The 18454-nt window shown below is 37.0% G+C and overlaps 1 protein-coding gene and 1 long non-coding RNA gene across 2 annotated transcripts; one reads left to right on the top strand and one right to left on the bottom strand.

Moving 5' to 3' along the window:
- Window positions 1-9376: 9376 nt before the first annotated feature.
- Window positions 9377-9951, bottom strand: LOC119765224. The gene is made up of 3 exons (XR_005276579.1): window positions 9864-9951; window positions 9666-9806; window positions 9377-9606 (listed from the first exon to the last, which is right to left on the bottom strand). It is a non-coding gene; the product is annotated as an uncharacterized LOC119765224 (long non-coding RNA).
- Window positions 9952-17080: 7129 nt separating this feature from the next.
- On the top strand, window positions 17081-17678 carry LOC119765208. Its single transcript, XM_038248614.1, has 3 exons — window positions 17081-17162; window positions 17217-17357; window positions 17413-17678. Exons 1-3 carry the CDS (start codon window positions 17115-17117, stop codon window positions 17635-17637), a joined length of 414 nt encoding a protein of 137 aa, XP_038104542.1. The 5' UTR covers window positions 17081-17114; the 3' UTR covers window positions 17638-17678.
- The last annotated feature ends 776 nt before the right edge of the window (window positions 17679-18454 follow it).

Here is an 18454-nt window from a genome sequence, read left to right as displayed (position 1 = left end):
ATCGATCGAAACTTGAAAACATTCACAATTTCCCAGCAAAAAAAAATCAAAATAAAACACATACTATTGATTATAAATCAGCTCATTTACCAGTAAGAAAAAAGTCATGCTTGTGCTTGAACAGACTCCTTCTTTGTAGATGTAAACAAAGTGGGATCATTCGAAAATCACGTTACGCATTATCTCTATTTATCACCCAGAAAAAAACCTTCATGAATTGGAAATGCCTATAAACAAAAAAACATTTTTTCAATATCTCATATCACCTATTTTGATCGCTATCTTCGATTTAAAAATTCTAAATCATTTAAGAGTAGTTTATGGTTCGGGTCGGGTCTAGCATTGTTGGTGCTTTGTTCAATGGTCAATGACAGGCAGCTCTACTATCAAAAATAAGACAATAAATCAGTTTTTCGTGATAAATTTAGAAAACTTGGTAAATCAGTTCTTATTCCAGTATTAACATGCAGTCTTTTCACGCCAACCCGATCGTTACAAAAAAGCAACTTCAAGTTGGCACAACTCCATCCCGCAAAAAAAAGAAGCAAAAACTCGTCCCAGAACCATTCCAGAAATTGCCTCACACAACGCGCAGAGCCTCCGGGAACCAGTTCCCGTCATCGCCGTCGAGAACGAGAACCAGAACGCGTTTTCGAAACCAAGTTAGTGGAGTATTACACGATCTCGTTCCCACAAACACAGACGCAGGCGCAAAACCCAAGTAGGCCGGCCAGGCCACATCATCCGGCCCAAGCAGCCCCAGAATTGGCATGTGTTTCAGGTTTTTTTTTTTGCTGCTGGCTGTAAACAATCAGAACAAACCCCCACCAAGAGGAAGAAGCTTCAAGTTCAAGATCTTTCATTCCCCGGCTTACAGCATGACGACGACGACGAGCCGGCACCAGTACCGGGAACAAGAAGACCAACAATTCCGCAACGTCGAGAAGAACAACTCGTTGCTGCAAGAAGTCACGACGTGGCGTTCTTATAAGAACGCGCTTCGTTTCGCAATCGCGCAACTCCATCACGCACAACAAGAAACGTCGACGAGGAAGACATCGAAGACGAAGCAGGCCCTGCAGAGCTGGAGCAGAATTCTTAAGCCGGCGAACGGCGTCTCGCTCTGGCGAAAGTGGTATAGGTAGAGCCGATCGAAGCAGCCTGTCGCTTGCCCTCTCTGTCCGGCAATTTCAAGGCCAACTTTGTTTTGGATCCAACGCCAGTGGAAGTGACGGGCGTATGTGTGAGAGCAGGAAAGCGGAGCGGTGCGGAAAGGGGTGGAACAGGAAAGCGAAATGGGTGAGGAGAGCAGAGAAAAGTATAACTCAGAAGGAACGATGGGAGGGGAGGTTTGGAAGTTGCAAAAATAAAGAACCAATTGAAAGAATTGGAGGAGAGAATGTGCAGAAGGAGGAGGTGGAGAAAGATGACGCGGAGAGGGGAGCGCACTTAAAACCCGTTCCCGGGTTTGCGATGCCAATCTGGCTTAATTCTTCTTCGTGGAGAGTGGAGAAGACTTGAAGACCTGAAGATTCCTGGAGCGCGAAACGTCTTGGACGTTGGGGGGCACTGCAGTTTAGCAGGGAAGACAGTCAAGAAGTAGAAAACGCCAACATACACTCGAACGAGGAAGGTCAAACTCTGACATCGAGAGTTCTCAGTCAGAACGACCAGCGGAGCTGTATTGAAGACGCTGTCACAACCAGTGCCAAAAAAGCTGTCAATCAGTGCAATGATGTGGCGGTTGCATTGGATGTCAGAGGTCTTTCATTGGGGTGTAACAATAAAACTCAGAAACTGGTTTTGTAACCAAAGGAGAGGAAGCTACGGCTGCGGGGCAGAGAACAAGAATCGTAATAATGCGCGAATGAGCGTCTCTTTCTCTTTCAAGGCCTGCTGCGGTGCGAAGAATGGCTGTAGAAGACGCGGTGCTGCCGGGATGACACAATCGAGTTGCTGCCTAAGAGGAAACGAGGAAGAAGACGAGCGAGAAACATCGCGATGATGGATGTGCGGAATTAGTTTAATGGGATACTTCTGCTGCTTCGCGAAAGTTAGGGAAAATGAAACCGAAGTTGGCAAACGTCCAGCGGCAGACGAGCGTTAGCGTGTTTGCGAATTATGATGTGAGTTTGAAAATAAAAGTGGCTTCTGGTAACATCCGTGTATTGAAAGTCATTTAAGTTTTCATTGAGCATTGAGCATTTTTCTTTGCTTGAAGCATTTCTTCAAGAATCATTTTCTATTTTAACCAAAGTAGGGGAACTATACCCTTTCTCAGCCTATTTCTATTATCGGCCTATCAGCACTTTGATCATGAATTACAGCTTATTTAAAGTGTTTTTGACTGTTCCAAAGTAATAAGTATAAGAGCAAGCAACTCTCCATTGACGAAACATCTGAAAATGTTGATTTAATAGCGAAAAACAGCAAAAGTGATGAGAATTGGTCGAACGGCTTAGTGTGATTAAAATGGGTATATTTCCCCTAATATATGTATTTAAATATGAACCCTTTTTTTAACTTTTCCTGTCAGTCTCAATTGACGAAACGACCTACTTTTCATAGCAAGCTTTTTTCGTATTACATTTGAGTTCTCAAAAGATCTACTTTTCAGCCCTTGCATCAAAAGTAATGATTTTGTGCTGAAAAACTCTTCTTGCAACTTGTTGAATACACTAAGTTAAGTTGATAAATCAAAATAACATCCTTATTCATAAATATTATCTCCAAAACAAATATCCACCAGATCGATTGACCTATTTTCGTCCCCTTTGCAAACGTCCACTACTTTGACAGTTCGCATCATTTCCATCAAAACATTGCAATGTATTAGAAAACCGGAAAGAAACACAAAAACAGCAACATTTTTATGATTTATCCAACAGTGTATCATACAAAAGGTCCCGGTTCCCGGAAATGGCCGAACTTAGGGGGCGCCCAGAATTGGGTGACACTTGCAAACGGCAGAATGGTAGGAACTAGGGGAGGAAGGGGAACAAAATTAATGGCGTGTGTCCGATTTGTGATGACTCTTTTTCCGTTCTTCACTGTCTATTCATGTGTTTTCCAATTGGTAGTTCTAAAAGAGGTATGAGACTATGACAAACAAAACCAAACTCGCACGTTTTGACAGTTTGCCTACTTTGTTTGTTTACAGAAACGTCAGTCTGCATACATTTTGCTTTCTTTGCGAGTTTAGCAAACTGTCAAACACAAGTGCTAGTTTGTTCGTTTGTCATTGTGTAATATCTCTTTAATGCTGTTTGTTGCGACTGTTGTTTTTAAGAGAAGCTGTAAAGATTCATTTTAAAATGACTTAATTGCTTAATTTGTGGTAGATATCGTGGGTAAATTAACACCTTTTCTGAAATTCAACTGTAGCCTTTATAACTAAGTGTAAGTGTCACTGATAGCAGCAGAAATAAATTACAGATTTACATAATAAAATATGTATTGCCATTACAAATAATCTTTGACAGGTCAAAGGTAACAATTGTTTTTCTTTACCTGCCAATTTTATTATTGTCATATTATTTTATAAAAAAAAATCATGTGTTATTTAATCTTCAAAAGCCAGTCTCGTCTCGCTCTTGTTCTCATGTTGATGGATGTTTTATGATGGGGATATGATTGCATTGAGTTTCGGCAAGAAAGCCTGGGGACGAACCAATAAAACTAGAATTATTGACTGAGCCGAAACGATTTCCTGTTGTTTTTACCCCGCAAACCTCCTTTGGGATGGTGAAAAATAGCCCAAGGAGCAAGTGTGGCGTAATGTATTCAAAATTTGACCATAAATAAAGCGGCCCAAGGAGGCGCCCAAATAAAGCCCTAAATTCTGCGGACAATCCTTAGCAGTAGGGAAAAAAACGGTGCCGATAAGACGGGTAATCGCTCCTCGGAGGAAAATCTGCTTTATCGTTATTTTATGTTTGGGTAAATTTACATGAAGTAAGCCGGTAGGGAGAGGGGTGCAAGAAAAGTCCTTGAGGGAAAAGCAGCAAGAATTTGCCTACTTGGGTGGTTTAGGGAAAATTCATCCTCTTGAGATGACTCGATGGTCAACCTGACAACCAATTCAAACAGGGGGAAAATCCTTGCTCAATAAACGAAGATTAGAATAATGGACTGGATGGGGCAAAATCTGCTGGTCAGTTCAAGTCAGCCACGTCGCGGGCGCAGTAAATTGGGATTAATTTCCCCCGTGGCCAAACGTGTTCGATTAGCGATTTTGGGTGAGCTAGGAAACCATTAGTAGGGCCATTTAGATAATGATAAAAGTTTTGACCACGTTAGGAAAGAAGTGTCACTTGGAGGCGGAACGAGTGTTTGAATAGTTGATGGGAAAGTGTTTCAATGTTGACCTCTTTTGAAATGATTGTCATAATTAAATTATGATATGCTTGATGAATGGAAATTTATAAGAAGAATTTTGAAGACTTCACACTGAAATGAAAAAAAGTACAAAATTGCTATATTCTAGGAATTTTGACTCTTTTTCTTATTTAGTAATTGGGTTTTTTTGGATTACTTAATAAGGAAAAGTGGCAAAATTCCTAGAATTAAGAAATGTGGTACTTTTTTTTATTTCAGTGTAGGCATACATGTTCTTAATTGATCCAAAGTATCTTTTTTATTATGTATTTCCATAAAACATTTTTTTAATGCTTGAATTTTATTTGAGGCAAAACATAAATTACGTCAATTATAAGCACTTTTGCATTCAATAACAGCTTCCAAAATGCGTGTCCTTAAGGCATAAATAACTAAAATCTAAAATTATAAACTATAAACTACAGTACTTGTTCGATAACTTGGCTGAGAACATAGCCCAGTCATCGAATGCTGCTCGATAACTGAGCTGAACGAAAAATAACGAGGGGATCACCGATGCATAATATTTTCCTGGTGAAATATAAAAATAAAAGTTAATGACATTTGTTTACAATGCTTACTTTTCATATTTCTTTTGCTGAACTTGAAAATAAATACAAGTTTGAAAAAAGTTTTTATCATTCATTGAACATGATTTTTGCATCCAGTAACCCCTCGGTCATTGCGATTTGTTTTGGTTTTTTTGACGTTTGTCTGCTTTTTTAACTGGGCTACGGCCCATACAAAATCTTGCGGTGAAACGGGACGCCAGTTCTCTTATTATGAAGGTTTCCATAACAAGTTCAGTAATATAATTTTGTATGTATGCAGTAATAATCGACTAATTGGATAAAAATTAATTCCAAATCCTTATCGCGCCAGACATACGTGATTTTTCTCTACAAACATCGAATCAAATGCATGGATTTTTAAGTTCTACTTCGTTTAAAAACAAATAGATTACATTCCACATGATTATCATCACACATACAAAAACCTGACAATGAATGATTGCGGTGCAAAACTAAATCCCACCATTACCCAAAGCTCTCAATTATAATCCATGTGTTGATCACGTTTTTTACCCCATTTCAAACCGGTCAATAATTGATTGCGATTGAAATCATTCCACGATCAGGTTAGCAAAAAACAATTCCTCACATAAGAAAAATTCTAGCCGGTTTATTTTTTTTCTGAACCCTCAATACACAGAGTCGTTCAAACAAAAGAACTCACTTGGCTTGCTGCGTGAGTGGCGCTTTGAAGGTGTATTCGTAATGCCGGACAGAAGAGCAGGCCGCGCGAGCGCGTTCCTTCTTCCAGAACTCTTTACGCGAATTTGTGTAAGTAGGTAAAGCCGTCGCGAGCGAATATAGTTGCAAGGAAGGAGAAGGGAACAAAAAGTGTGCGAATATCGCGAAAAGAATAGAAACGAAAAGGAAAAACAGCACAACGCCAACTGTATTATTATGTAGCTTTTGAAGGACAAGGAAGGGCAAATTTTTATTTTGGTGTTTCCTCATTTGGATTTGTTGTGTGCGAATTTGTTGTTGTTGTTGCTGTTTTCGTTGGCGGTGTTTGTTATTGTTCACTATAACGAAGTTAGTTTTTTTTGCGTTTTTTTTTCAGGTCCAGTTCTCTGCTCGATTTCATTTTTCGGTGCATTCAGGGCTCGTTTTGGGGAACAAACGAACGTGCACACACACGTTTTTTACGTATTAAATTACGAGGGTGCTTTTTAATGGCTTTTGGAAATTAGGTGGCCTGCTCAAGTGTGGTGTTTTGGTTGCTAAAATTAGATCTGGAAGACGGACGTGGAGGCATGGAGGTGAGGCAAGAATTTGGCCAAAAGGACGCCGAAAGGATTAGCATCAAAACAACGGCTCGAGGGGTTCATCAAAGGAGATGTTGGGATAATTTTCAATTTCTCATCAGTATATCGGCTGGTCACGTATGACCACATTTCGGTGAATGTCACCATAATTCAATAAACAACAACATCAATCTATCAATTCTGCTAACCTGTCAATTCTGTCAACCTGTCAAATTCTGGCAACCTGTCAATTTTGTCAACCTGTCAATTCTGTCAATTCTTTCAAACTGTCAACTTGTCAAACTTGCAATCTGTGTTTGTTTCACATTTCGGTTAAAGTCACTATAATTCAATTAACAACAACATCAATCTGTCAATTCTGTTAACCTGTCAATTCTGTTAATTTGCCAATTCTGTCAACCTGTTAAATTCTGTCAACCTGTTTATTCTGTCAATTCATTTAAACTTGTCAAACTTGCAATCTTTGTTTGTTTCAGAATTTTGAGAGAATTATAGAATCGTTGGACCCCTCGCGTACACGTGTCGCCGTTTTTTTTTTCTTGTTTTGAAAAACAAGAATGCTCCATTTTTTGCGAGTTGTTGTTTTCCTCAATAGAGGCTTAGGCCCCGGTAGGCAAGTATACCTGGCCACGTTGTAATCGAATACCAGGGGGGAACATGTTTTTTGGGCATTACCTTTCGCACGAATCGCCAAAAAGGGTTTTTGGTAATGAGCGCTCCTGAGTCCCTCTCACGTGGCTTAGAACAAACGCGCGCGTGTGTGTGTGTGTGCGACTTAGAGGGCCCAAAATTCAATATGGCGTTTACTGTTAATTTCCTGTTTACTGCGATCGGGGCAGGGCTTTTGTTAGCAAGGAATGAAAGGAGAAAAACTAGGCCACAGATGGCGCCGATTTTTTGCCGGGCCCTACGAGCTGTTGTTTTGAAATTTGAGGTTAGGTTAGGAATGTGAGTCGGTGTTAGGGGACCACCAGGTATTTTTTTTTGTGGGAAAGCGTCGCGTAAACAACTTTGACGGATCGACGTATCGCTGGGTAGGAAGGGTGGCCTTTTGTGTGTGTGAATCATAACACACAACAACAGAGGATTTCGCGTGACTTTTGGTAGTAAAAATTAATGAATTTTCGACGCGATGGAGCGCGGCAATGTTTTATGGGCCCATAATTTGGTGTTGGATGAGGCACATGTGTTTATTCGCTGGTTTTTTCTACAAATGGTTTAATTTATGCGTCAAATCAACGCGTAATCCTAGGAAGCACGAAATTGGCCTTAGGGCCTGTCAGGGTAGGGTAACAAATGGTGACGTTTCAAGGTCGTTGCCAAAATTTATACATTTTCGCGTTAGGGGTGGTAGCGTAGCCCTAGCGGTACAGCCTTGCAACATAATGTCAATCAGCGAGACAGTGGTGTCGAAAAACATTTGACATTCCCCTCGCTAAAGTATCACTGTTTTTCAAATAAAAAACAATAGTACTATAAAGCTTAATTAAGTTGAACTAAGTTACATTTAATTTAATTAAGTTTAATTTGGTTAAATTTATAAATAAAAGCATTTTCGATTGAATCTTGACCTCAAAATATGGTCAAGATTCAATCGAAAATGCTTTTATTTACAGATTTTACCAATACTAAACCAAATTAAAAAGGTTACAAATTATTTAAATTTAGATCGTCACCAATTTAGATCGCACACTGATGGATTTATAGCGCTTGGCCATGCGTGGCATAAAGCGGCTGTCAAAACGCGCTGGAATCCTCCCATCCGGGCTGACACCGAAAAGACCCCAAAAGCAGATGCGGCTCTTTGTTTCAATTTTGAATCTTCGCCAAGATCTTCGCTCACTTTTTGCGGCCATCCACAAACCACAATTTCTTGGGAATTTCATTTTCAAGAACCAAACTGTCCACACATGGGCGACACCACATGTCAGAACGTGTTTTTTTTTTGTTTTGTTTTTGAAGATTGCGAAATAAAGCAGTGTTCCCGGAATTCCGCTCTTTTCCCCTCTCGGAAGCGAATTCCCCAACTTTGACAGTACTGAGAAGGAAAAAAACACCAAAGAAACTCTACAAAACGAGCACAAAAAATAATTCAGGTTAGGAACACGGGAGAACCCTTTAAAACCGCCGAAAAAAAGTGCAACTCCTTCGTTTTGCGTTTCCCCTGCCCAACATTCGCTCGGCATTGTGTAATTTTGAAGTTCCTCGAAAATAAAGGAAAACACTGCAAAAAAAAAAACGAACCTCATTATTATGCAATCATGTTTTGAGTTTTTTCTTTGCGACTCCTTTCTTCATCCTGCCAACCCTGCTTCCGTCGACTGTCTTCAGCTTGTTTTGCGCGTGTTATTGTCTTGAAGAGTTTCTGACAAGTAGGCTTAGACTTCCTCCAATGGTGCTCAATGGCGCAGTAGGCCGAAATGCAATCTTTAAGAAGTTTAAAAAAAGAAACCGAAACATCAACGGAACAACAAAAAACGCATTCAACCAAACAAAGCAACCCGATTGTTAGGGGGGAATGCATGTTAGTATGGGTTGAAGAGTCGTCCTAACACAGAAACCTATATTTCACTCTTCTTGGTGCTGCAAGGCATTCTTGGATGATTTCTCTTTTTTTTTTAAGAAGTTGGTGTCCTGGTTTGCAAAAAAAATATACTGGAGCAGCTTGCGCAGGCTAAAATTAGGTTGAAAACGACGCAATATTCTCGGAAATCGATGTAGGCAATGAGAAATTATGTAAGAACCTTGGGGAATGGTGAACGGGAAGAGGTCAGAATAATCTGAGTTTCGGGGAACGTTGCCGCGCGTTTGACATTGGAGCGAACTTTTGGGAGACTTGAATTTGAGTTAGAAACTGCGCATTTGGGGTTAAGTCAAGGGGCTGGAAACTCTAATATTACTTAGGAATACTGAATATACTAACGATATTCCAGTATACTTGTTAGTATACTAACCGAAAAGCAATAAACGGTTAGTATATTAAGATACTCTCAGTATATTGGTAAGTATACTGGAAATATGTAAAGGAAATAATAAGTATACTAACATATATTTTGATATACTGGGTAACATAATAATTATAGCTCTAAGAGTTTCCAACCCCTTGGGTTAAGTTAAAATTTTAAAATAGCTTTAGCAGTACCTTAGATGTTTAAAAGAGTCATGGTCATTTAAAACAAGAATTGTTTATTTTCGTAGAAACAATCGTAAAATTTGCGAGCTTTCTCGATTAAAACCAATCCATTAGACCTAATGATACACTTATTGATGGATTCCTTTACTTGTCCTCGATCAACTGCATTATTCTGCATACAAAAATCAACAATTGGTTCCAGCACGAAATTGTCATCGACGTCAAACCAGCCAGCCTCTTGTTGGAAGCACAGTATGTATTTCTTAAAAATGAAAATATTTTGTAAAATATGATAATTTTCATATTCAACGAGCAACTTACTAGCTCTTCTTCGTTGTAAGTCACATTTTGCTGGAAAGTAATTCGTTCGACCACGTTGGAATCTGTAGGTATGCCGATTTTTTGGTAACAATTTCTAGCAATGCCCAATATTTGACGCAACTGCTGTTTGTTGTACTCAGCCTTAAAATAAAAAAAAAACTAATTAAATTACTCAAACTTAGAAACGAATACCTTTACCACACAACAACTGATGCAACACACTGCAAACAAAGAGATTACGAGAAATTTCATTTTCAGCGCGTTGTTCTAGATCGAGTGCTTATATGACACTGAATAAGAATCCTGCCCAAATTCTACAAAGTGAATCGCGCGTTATCAGAACTGACCTTTGGCCACAGAGATTGAAAGAAGTGCACCTGGATTGTGTGTTTTTATTTTCTTTTCCATTTATCAATTTTGATTTGATAATTCACAATAAAAACCATTCTCTTCAGTTTTTTGTATAGGTCCAATAGGCATACAAAAGACAATAGGGTAATTCTCTACCAACTCACACGAAATCGGGAAAAGTTGCCCCGACCCCTCTTCGATTTGCGTGACACTTTGTCCTAAGGGGTAAATTTTGTCCCTGATCACGAATCCGAGGTCCGTTTTTTGATATCTCCTGACGGAGAGGCGGTACGACCCCTTGAATTTTTGAACATGCGAAAAAAGAGGTGTTTTTCAATAATTTGCAGCCTGGAACGGTGATGAGATAGACATTTGGTGTCGAAGAGACTTTTATGTAAAATTAGACGCCCGATTGGATGGCGTACTCAGAATTCGGAAAAAACGTATTTTTCATCGAAAAAAACACTAAAAAAGTTTTAAAAATTCTCCCATTTTCCGTTACTCGACTGTAAAAATTTTTGGAACATGTCATTTTATGGGAAATTTAATGTTCTTTTCGAATCTACAGAAGGGTCATTTTTTCATTAAGAACAACATTTTTCATTTTATAATTTCGTGTTTTTTCTGACTTTGCAGGGTTATTTTTTAGAGTGTAACAATGTTCTACAAAGTTGTAGAGCAGACAATTACAAAAATTTTGATACATAGACATAAGGGGTTTGCTTATTAACATTACGAGTTATCGTGATTTTACGAATAAAAAGTTTTGTAATTGTCTGCTCTACAACTTAGTACAACATCGTTACACTCTAAAAAATAACCCTGCAAAGTTAGAAAATACACGAAATTTTAAAATGAAAAATTTTGTTCTAAACGAAAAAATGACCCTTCTGGGTCAATGTAGATTCTAAAAGAACATTTAATTTCCCATAAAATGACATGTTCCAAATTTTTTTTACAGTCGAGTAACGGAAAATGGGAGAATTTTTAAAACTTTTTTAGTGTTTTTTTCGATGAAAAATACGTTTTTTCGGAATTCTGAGTACGCCATCAAATCGAGCGTCTAATTTTACATAAAAGTCCCTTTGACGTCAAATTTCCATCTCATTACCGTTTCAGGCTGCAAATTATTGAAAAACACCTCTTTTTTCGCATGTTCAAAAATGGAAGGGGTCGTACCGCTCCTCCGTCACAATATATAAAAAAACGGACCTCGGATTCGTGATCAGGGACAAAAGTTACCCCATAGGACAAAGTTTCACGCAAATCGAAGAGGGGTCGGGGCAACTGCTGTGTGAGTTGGCGGAGAATTACCCATAGGCATTTTCTACAAAAAATGGACTATAATGACTTCAAATTACATTTCGAAATCAAAAAATTTCATAGAAACAGCGTGCATTTTTATTTCAGTGTAATTTTTCAGAAAGCAAATTACGAAAGAAATTACGAAATACAATATTTAACTAACTTACACTCTTTTAGACATTAAACTCTCTAGTACAACAGGCTCCATTTACACAAACACAACTTATTTAACCATAGGATTTCTACAGAATTCCATTGACACTGGAGAGGCAGAGGATACAACAAATTCCCTGTTTGACATGAAATTGCTCTATATCCTAATGACAACTATAAAATAATGTATGTTTCTATATAGATTTTGTTCCATGTTGACTTCTCATTTACGTAGGTAACAATAAACGCTAGCTCAGATCCAAATATTTTAAAATTAATCCAAAAAATCAATGAGCACATAGGAAATCAACAATAAAAAAATCTACATGATTGTTAATATTGCTGAACCTTAATTTTGTTTATTTTGTATAATAAGAGACAATTTTATGATTTCATGTTTTTAAATCAGTGACCAATTGATTATTAATATTTGTAGATATATTAGGGTAACAGGATTTGTTTTTTTTTGTAAATCTCGAGTAACTGTGCCAACTTTGAGCCAAATCTGTTAAGGTTAAGGGGGCGCTATTGATCGTTGAAGTTTGCATGGGAAAATTCGAAAAAATGTATGGAAACAACATCGTTTCAGTATTTTGGCAGCAAAAGCGCAGGTCTCACCCAAAATTGTCCAAAGACGATATTTTTGTAGGAAATTCAAATCCGTAAAACTTTATTGAAGGATGCAAGAAGATTCTAGTTGATCCTGATTTTATACGATATTATAAACCAAATGTATGTATTTTATTAAGAAATTTGTTCTGAAATTTCATCATTTCGATTACGTTTTAAGAAACCCAATTTTATCTCAAATTCTTATATCAACTTGGCCAGACCACTTCCGATGGATTTCCTAGTTGCGGAAGTCCTAAATCACCCGTAACTACCCGGTCCGAAACCACAGGATAACGCAAAACCCATTAAAATGCCCATTAGTTACTTTCCTTCTAAAACGGGTGGACCACTGTAGGGCAAGGATTAGATTTCCTGGTACGCAGCAGGACCCTTTTTTCTGGTGAGATTTCATAAATTTAGTTCGGCCCAAAAGTACGGGATCCACCCACGCTGTCGCTGCGGGGCGATCATCCATTGATTTACTGCTAATGCAGTTTGCGTGAGATTGCGGGTTCGAATGATGAGGAAAAATTCAAATTTATTTCTTCAAGAATTCTTTTAAATATTGAAAGAAAAACAAGATTTGTCTGGTGACGAACTTGAGCCAATATTTGTTTAGATTTAGAAACCCGCGTGTTACAAAAGAAAGGTTTGGGTTTTTAACTGAAAAAATCATCCTTCTAAATTTGTTCCACATATCAAGATTGCTCACACTGCCATTTTTTACCACGATGCTGAAAAAAGTGCCAACTCATTTGGCTAAGAAGTGAACTTGCTCTTGTTGTAACGCAAATTCACCTCCAGGGCATCAATGAATCTTTTCAAAACTTGTAACGTGCATGATTTTCGTTTATCTTGCCCTTGTTTACATACTCAACTCGCATGTGAGCAGCAGCGTGAAGAAAACGCCTCGTTTGATGTTGATTTATTAACACGGATTTTTTTCCCGCGCGCGGTGTCCTCCCTCACTCGTGTTAGACAACATCCGGACGAAAACTCAAACTCGCGAAAGGGTTGATAAAAGGAGATTTCTCGGGGGTGAGTGAGTGAAAAAGTTTCCTCAGCGCGTGGATAGATGTCAATATTTGTCTATTTGTGTGTGAAACGTGTGGTTTAATGAATGAATGAGCAGTTTTACCGGCGAGAAATCGGGATGGAGGAAATGTAATTAATTTTTGAGTTCAAAAAGGTGGATAATTGCTCCAGGGGTTTCAAGTAAATGAAGAAACGTTGAAACATTGATGGAAACCTTTTTCAAAAATTCGTTACTCTTGAAAAGAGAAAAAAAATAGAAATCCTAACGAAGTCGTCAAACTTAGTTATTACAATTTTACATTACACAACTAGAACAAATTTTGATGTTGAAGTCCGTGAGCTCCCTTATCACGCTGCAATCGACAGAATCGCTGGTATTTTTCGGTTTAATAAATAAAGTGAAAACTAATAAATCGCAAAATTTGTTTCTATTCATCGATGAAAACACATTCACAAACGGATCTACCTTTGGCAAAATAATTCGCGCATGCGCTACGGTCGCAGTACTACTCCTTTTATTCTGGATTAAAAGCACTTCAAAACATATTGTAGTATTTGAATTCTTGTTTCATCTTGAACAAGAGCATCTCAAGCTAATTAGCTCTTAAAACAGCATGGACAAGAGCTTCTTGAGAAATATGGCTTTATAACAGCTTTGCGTAATAAAAAATGGATTTGATAAGATCGGCCATATTAACTTGAAAAATAACAGCCAAATATGGGAGCCATATTGATTTTTGCAGCACATCATCAAATATTAGTTAAAAAATAAATGTTTTTTTAAATGATTCATGCCTTAGATGCATATTTTTTTGAGGTATCTCAGAAAATTGATTAGTGAAATTTTGCTGCCAAGAATTTCACAACGAGATTGCCAGCATAAAGTCACAGTTTTATTCATGATATAATTGTTGTTAAGTTAGCAAAAATTAAGCTAATTTCATTTTGGCTGGCATTTGTGATTGAATTTTTATAAAGAACAAATGATTTTTACGAAATAAACTTAAGAACTGATTTTTCTTCGAAAAGTTTATTTGATCTTTGTCAAGAACATAAAAGTTTAAGAATACTTAATTTCAGTCTTGAAGAGCTCTTCCATTCTCTCAGATTTCGGTCATTCATTTTTTTTTGTATTATCATCTATTATAATCCGACTGAAACTATTTTGGTGCCTTCGGTATGCCCAAAGAAGCCATTTTGCATCATTAGTTTGTCCATATAATTTTCCATACAAATTTGGCAGCTGGCCATACAAAAAAGATGAATGATAATTCAAAAATCTGTATCCTTTGAAGGAATTTTTGATCGATTTGGTGTCTTCGGCAAAGTTGTAGGTATAGATATGGACTACACTGAAAAAAGTAATGCACGGTAAAAAAATTGGTGATTTTTTATTTAACTTTTTGTCACTAAAACTTGATTTGCAGAAAAACACTATTTTTAATTTTTTTTTATTTTTTGATATGTTTTAGAGGACATCAAATGCCAACTTTTCAGAAATTTAATGGTCGTATCAACAAAGTTCAAAAATGCAAAATATAGAGAATTTTCTCAGTTTTTCAAAAATATTTTTTTCAAAAGTGGGCAAACATGTGCACTAATTTAAAAAAATGAAAAACTGCGACTATTTTCAAAAAAGTCACCTAAAAATGGATTTAACTTGAAAACGGTGCACTTTCTCAAAATTTCACCAAAGTACTTTTTGATTGCAAATTTAATTTTACATCGAAAAATGAAGCTGAAAAATTTTTGCGACCAATTTTTCGATTTTTTGAAAAAATCAGTATTGATTCAAAAATGCATAACTCGCTCAAAGATTTTTTGCACAACCTGGAAATTTCTGAAAAGTTGGCATTTGATGTCCTCTAAAACATATCAAAAAATAAAAAAATTAAAAATATTGTTTTTTTGCAAATCAAGTTTTGGTGACAAAAAGTTAAATAAAAAATCAACAAAAATTGTTTTACCGTGCATTTTTTTTCAGTGTAGTCCATCCAACTTTGCCGAAGACATCAAATCGATCAAAAAATTCCTTCAAAAGATACAGATTTTTGAATTTCCATACATCATTTTTGTATGGCCAGCTGCCAAATTTGTATGGAAAATTTTATGGACAAACTAATGATGAAAAATGGCTTCTTTGGGCATACCGAAGGCACCAAAAATGTTTCAGTCGGATTAAAAAACACAAAAACTAAAATTTAAGAAAAAAGACCGATTTCGTAGAGAATTGCTCCATTGCATTTTAAATTTGAAAAGCCTCAGTCTAAGTTTGATAAAAGAAACAAAATGCATTTGCAGAGTGTTTTAAAAATCAACGTCGAAGCAGCTAAGTTTTAATAACTACTGAAAAAAGTTCTTGCTTACCTCCTAAAATGGTCCATTTTACACCTAATGCTGCTTTAACTCGCATTTATTGCTGTCTTCAGCATAAAATAGCCTTCCACTCGAATTTTCTCAAGGACTCTTGAAATATACTTCAAGAACGAAAACGTAAATTGTTATTTCTACAGTCGAATAACGAAAAATAACAGAATTTTTGAAACCAATTTTTGTATAATGTTTTTGTTGGAATTCTGAGTAAGCCATTCAGGCTGCAAATTATTGAAAAATACGTCTTTTTCGAATGTTCAAAAATTCAAGGGGTCGTAACGCCCCCCCTGCAGCTAGAATTCGTGATTAGGGAACAAAATTACCTCTTGGAACATAGCTTTCACGCTAATCGAAGAGGGGGAAAGTTTTCCGATTTCGTATGAATTGGCGAAGTTGTTAACGGATATCGAACTGCCAAAAAATATTTTCAAATTTGATTTAAATTTTCTCCAAGAAATTTCAAACCGGAACGTCAAAAGTGAAAACAAACTGATTTGTACTTTTTAATTTTATTAGCGAAAGTAAAAGGTGGACAAGAAACTTTAAGGGTAATATGCAAAATAAGTTTAATAAACCTTTTATTTTATTTTTTCAATGCAACATTGGCTATGATCTAAGATTAAACAAGGGTATTTTTTTGTGATGCCATCGTGACTGTGCTATCTTGCCACTCTCAAACTAGTTTTTCATAATTTGATGTTCCATTATTCTGGTTTATATTTTTCGTATTCTCATTTCTCATGCCAAAGTGTGCAAAGTGTTAGACTGGTCACTAGTCTGGAATTACTCGGAGTTAAAGCAAGTTATTCAGTAATTTCTGATTACTCCAGAAATTAATTAATGGTCATTCCACTATACTAATTTGAAAATCATACTACAGAAAGCTATTAAACAATAAAAAGAGACTGTTTTAAATAATGATCTCAAACATCCGTTATAAATTCATTTGTTGCCTAGGTACTTTCACAAATGAAATTTCTAGCTCAGAATGATGACTAATCCGGAATCAATCAGATTTTTAACATTTAATTCAATAATTCTCTGAATAATTTTGTGTATTTTCCACAATTTCCAAGATTATTTTCGAACTGTATTAAAAATTCTCGATCATTTGATACCCTCTTTGCAACAGCTGTAATATTCTGCATTTTTTCGTGAATCATTGCGTTTTAAAAATACCGGAAATAGTACGTATCGCTGTGAAAATTTTCATGTAACCTAGCTGCAATTAATCGATTTAGGGTCTGGTGTGAGATTGGGCCATACAAAAATGTAGAAATTTGCATGACCCAATCTCACCCCTACACCCAATGTGACCCCTGATGACGGTACCTGTTGAGTTACTTGAAGTTTAATTTTTTTGCATATTTTTTACAGAGATTAATTCTAGAGTAAATTTTCAAAACAACCTTTGAATCATGGGTTTCTTATGCAGATAGGACCTTTTGAAAATTTAATCTAGAATTAATGTTCATGCCCTTGCCAAACCATACAAACAATCTCTTTTCTCAGGTCTCCAAAGGTCAATTTTGATAAGATATACAATTTTTAATGCATCATTTTCGGGGGGATCATTATTTAGTGTTCGTGAGATAGTTGAACAAGTCACACGCTGGGAAGATGAAATTTTTACTTTTGGTTGCCGTTCTGTGCATTAGTGGCTGCTTGGTATGATATTAAAACATTTTAAATTGATTTAACTGAATTCAAATTATTGCGTAGGCTGAATACAACAAGCAGCAAATTCGTAAAATAATGGACGCCTCAAGGCCTTGCTACCAAAAATTGGACATTTCCACCGATTCTGATATGATTGAACGGCTAGCATACCGAAAAAATGTCACCTACAGCAAGAAGGAAGTGGTAAGTTTGGCTTCTAAAAACAAAATCTTGTGAAATTATTGATACTCTTTTTTAGGAGTTCATGCTCTGCTTTCAACAAAACTTTGGCGTGTACGACCCTGAAGGAAATTTGCGTCCGGATGCAATGGTGGAGTTTTGTATGAAAAATCCGAAAATGGATCGAACTAAAGTCACGGAAGCAATTAATTTGTGTGTTAAAAAGTGCAATGATTTACCTTTACTTAAAAGAGCGCGAGAGATTTACGACTGCTTCTTCGACAGCAAGCAAGCTTGGTTTTAAATTTGATTGTGACACTGAGAATGAATTTAAATCAACATTTATATTTTATTTTAACAATTCCATCGATGACATCAATTTTTCCAAAACCATAATTCTCCTCCACTCATCCATGCCCGTTTTCAATCTGCGCCGTTGTTCCAACTCCATAATTAAAATCAGAATCATAAATTTCGCGGCAATCCTTTACACAGAATGTTAAGAAAAAAAAATGCGCCTTGCCCTCGAGCAATTCTCTCATTCAAGACTTTTTGCAAAACTTGCGATAAATATAATTACGCGGATAATTAAGTGAAGCCCGCGTGCTACGCGGAGCCGAAAATTCCAAAAATCTGGAAAGAGGGGTTCTTCCACCCCTTTTCTTAAACATCCCTAACCCTTTCGAGGGCAGAATACCCTATTCTTCTCCCTGACGCTCAAGAAGAAGAACAAGAAAAATAGGGTTGATCGCCTCCGGGGAGGGTGCCCGTAAATAAACGGCGGACGGCGACGTGTGGCGAGAAGCGGGCCCTGACAGACGTCATGCAGAAACAATGTATCATTTCGCCTACTGTGTGACTTGAACTAAAGCTAAAAAAAAGTTAGTTAGGTTAGGTTTTCGAGAATTGTTTCGCCGAAATTCTGGTCACGTCTTCGGCGAACAAATCAACGCCAACTGCGACGACGTCGTCACCGGGGCAATTGTCCAAAGTTTGACTCGTTAAATATTTAGCTGTAATTGGCGAAGGAAAATAATTAAAATTATGATGGAACCCTTTTTCTTGGGAAGTCTTTTTACGGAGAAAAAAAAAATCCAATCTACAAAAAGTATCAGCCGTTT

This window comes from Culex quinquefasciatus, chromosome 1 (assembly GCF_015732765.1).
Source record: "Culex quinquefasciatus strain JHB chromosome 1, VPISU_Cqui_1.0_pri_paternal, whole genome shotgun sequence".
Classification (NCBI taxonomy): domain Eukaryota; kingdom Metazoa; phylum Arthropoda; class Insecta; order Diptera; family Culicidae; genus Culex; species Culex quinquefasciatus.
This window is presented reverse-complemented; position numbering and strand designations above follow the sequence as displayed.

Excerpts from the sequence above, each read along its gene's own strand:
- LOC119765208 (XM_038248614.1), top strand. The coding sequence starts at position 17,115 with ATGAAATTTTTACTTTTGGTTGCCGTTCTGTGCATTAGTGGCTGCTTG. Across the intron at positions 17,163-17,216 it reads TGTGCATTAGTGGCTGCTTG|GCTGAATACAACAAGCAGCA; the intron begins GTATGATATTAA and ends ATTATTGCGTAG. Across the intron at positions 17,358-17,412 it reads CCTACAGCAAGAAGGAAGTG|GAGTTCATGCTCTGCTTTCA; the intron begins GTAAGTTTGGCT and ends ACTCTTTTTTAG.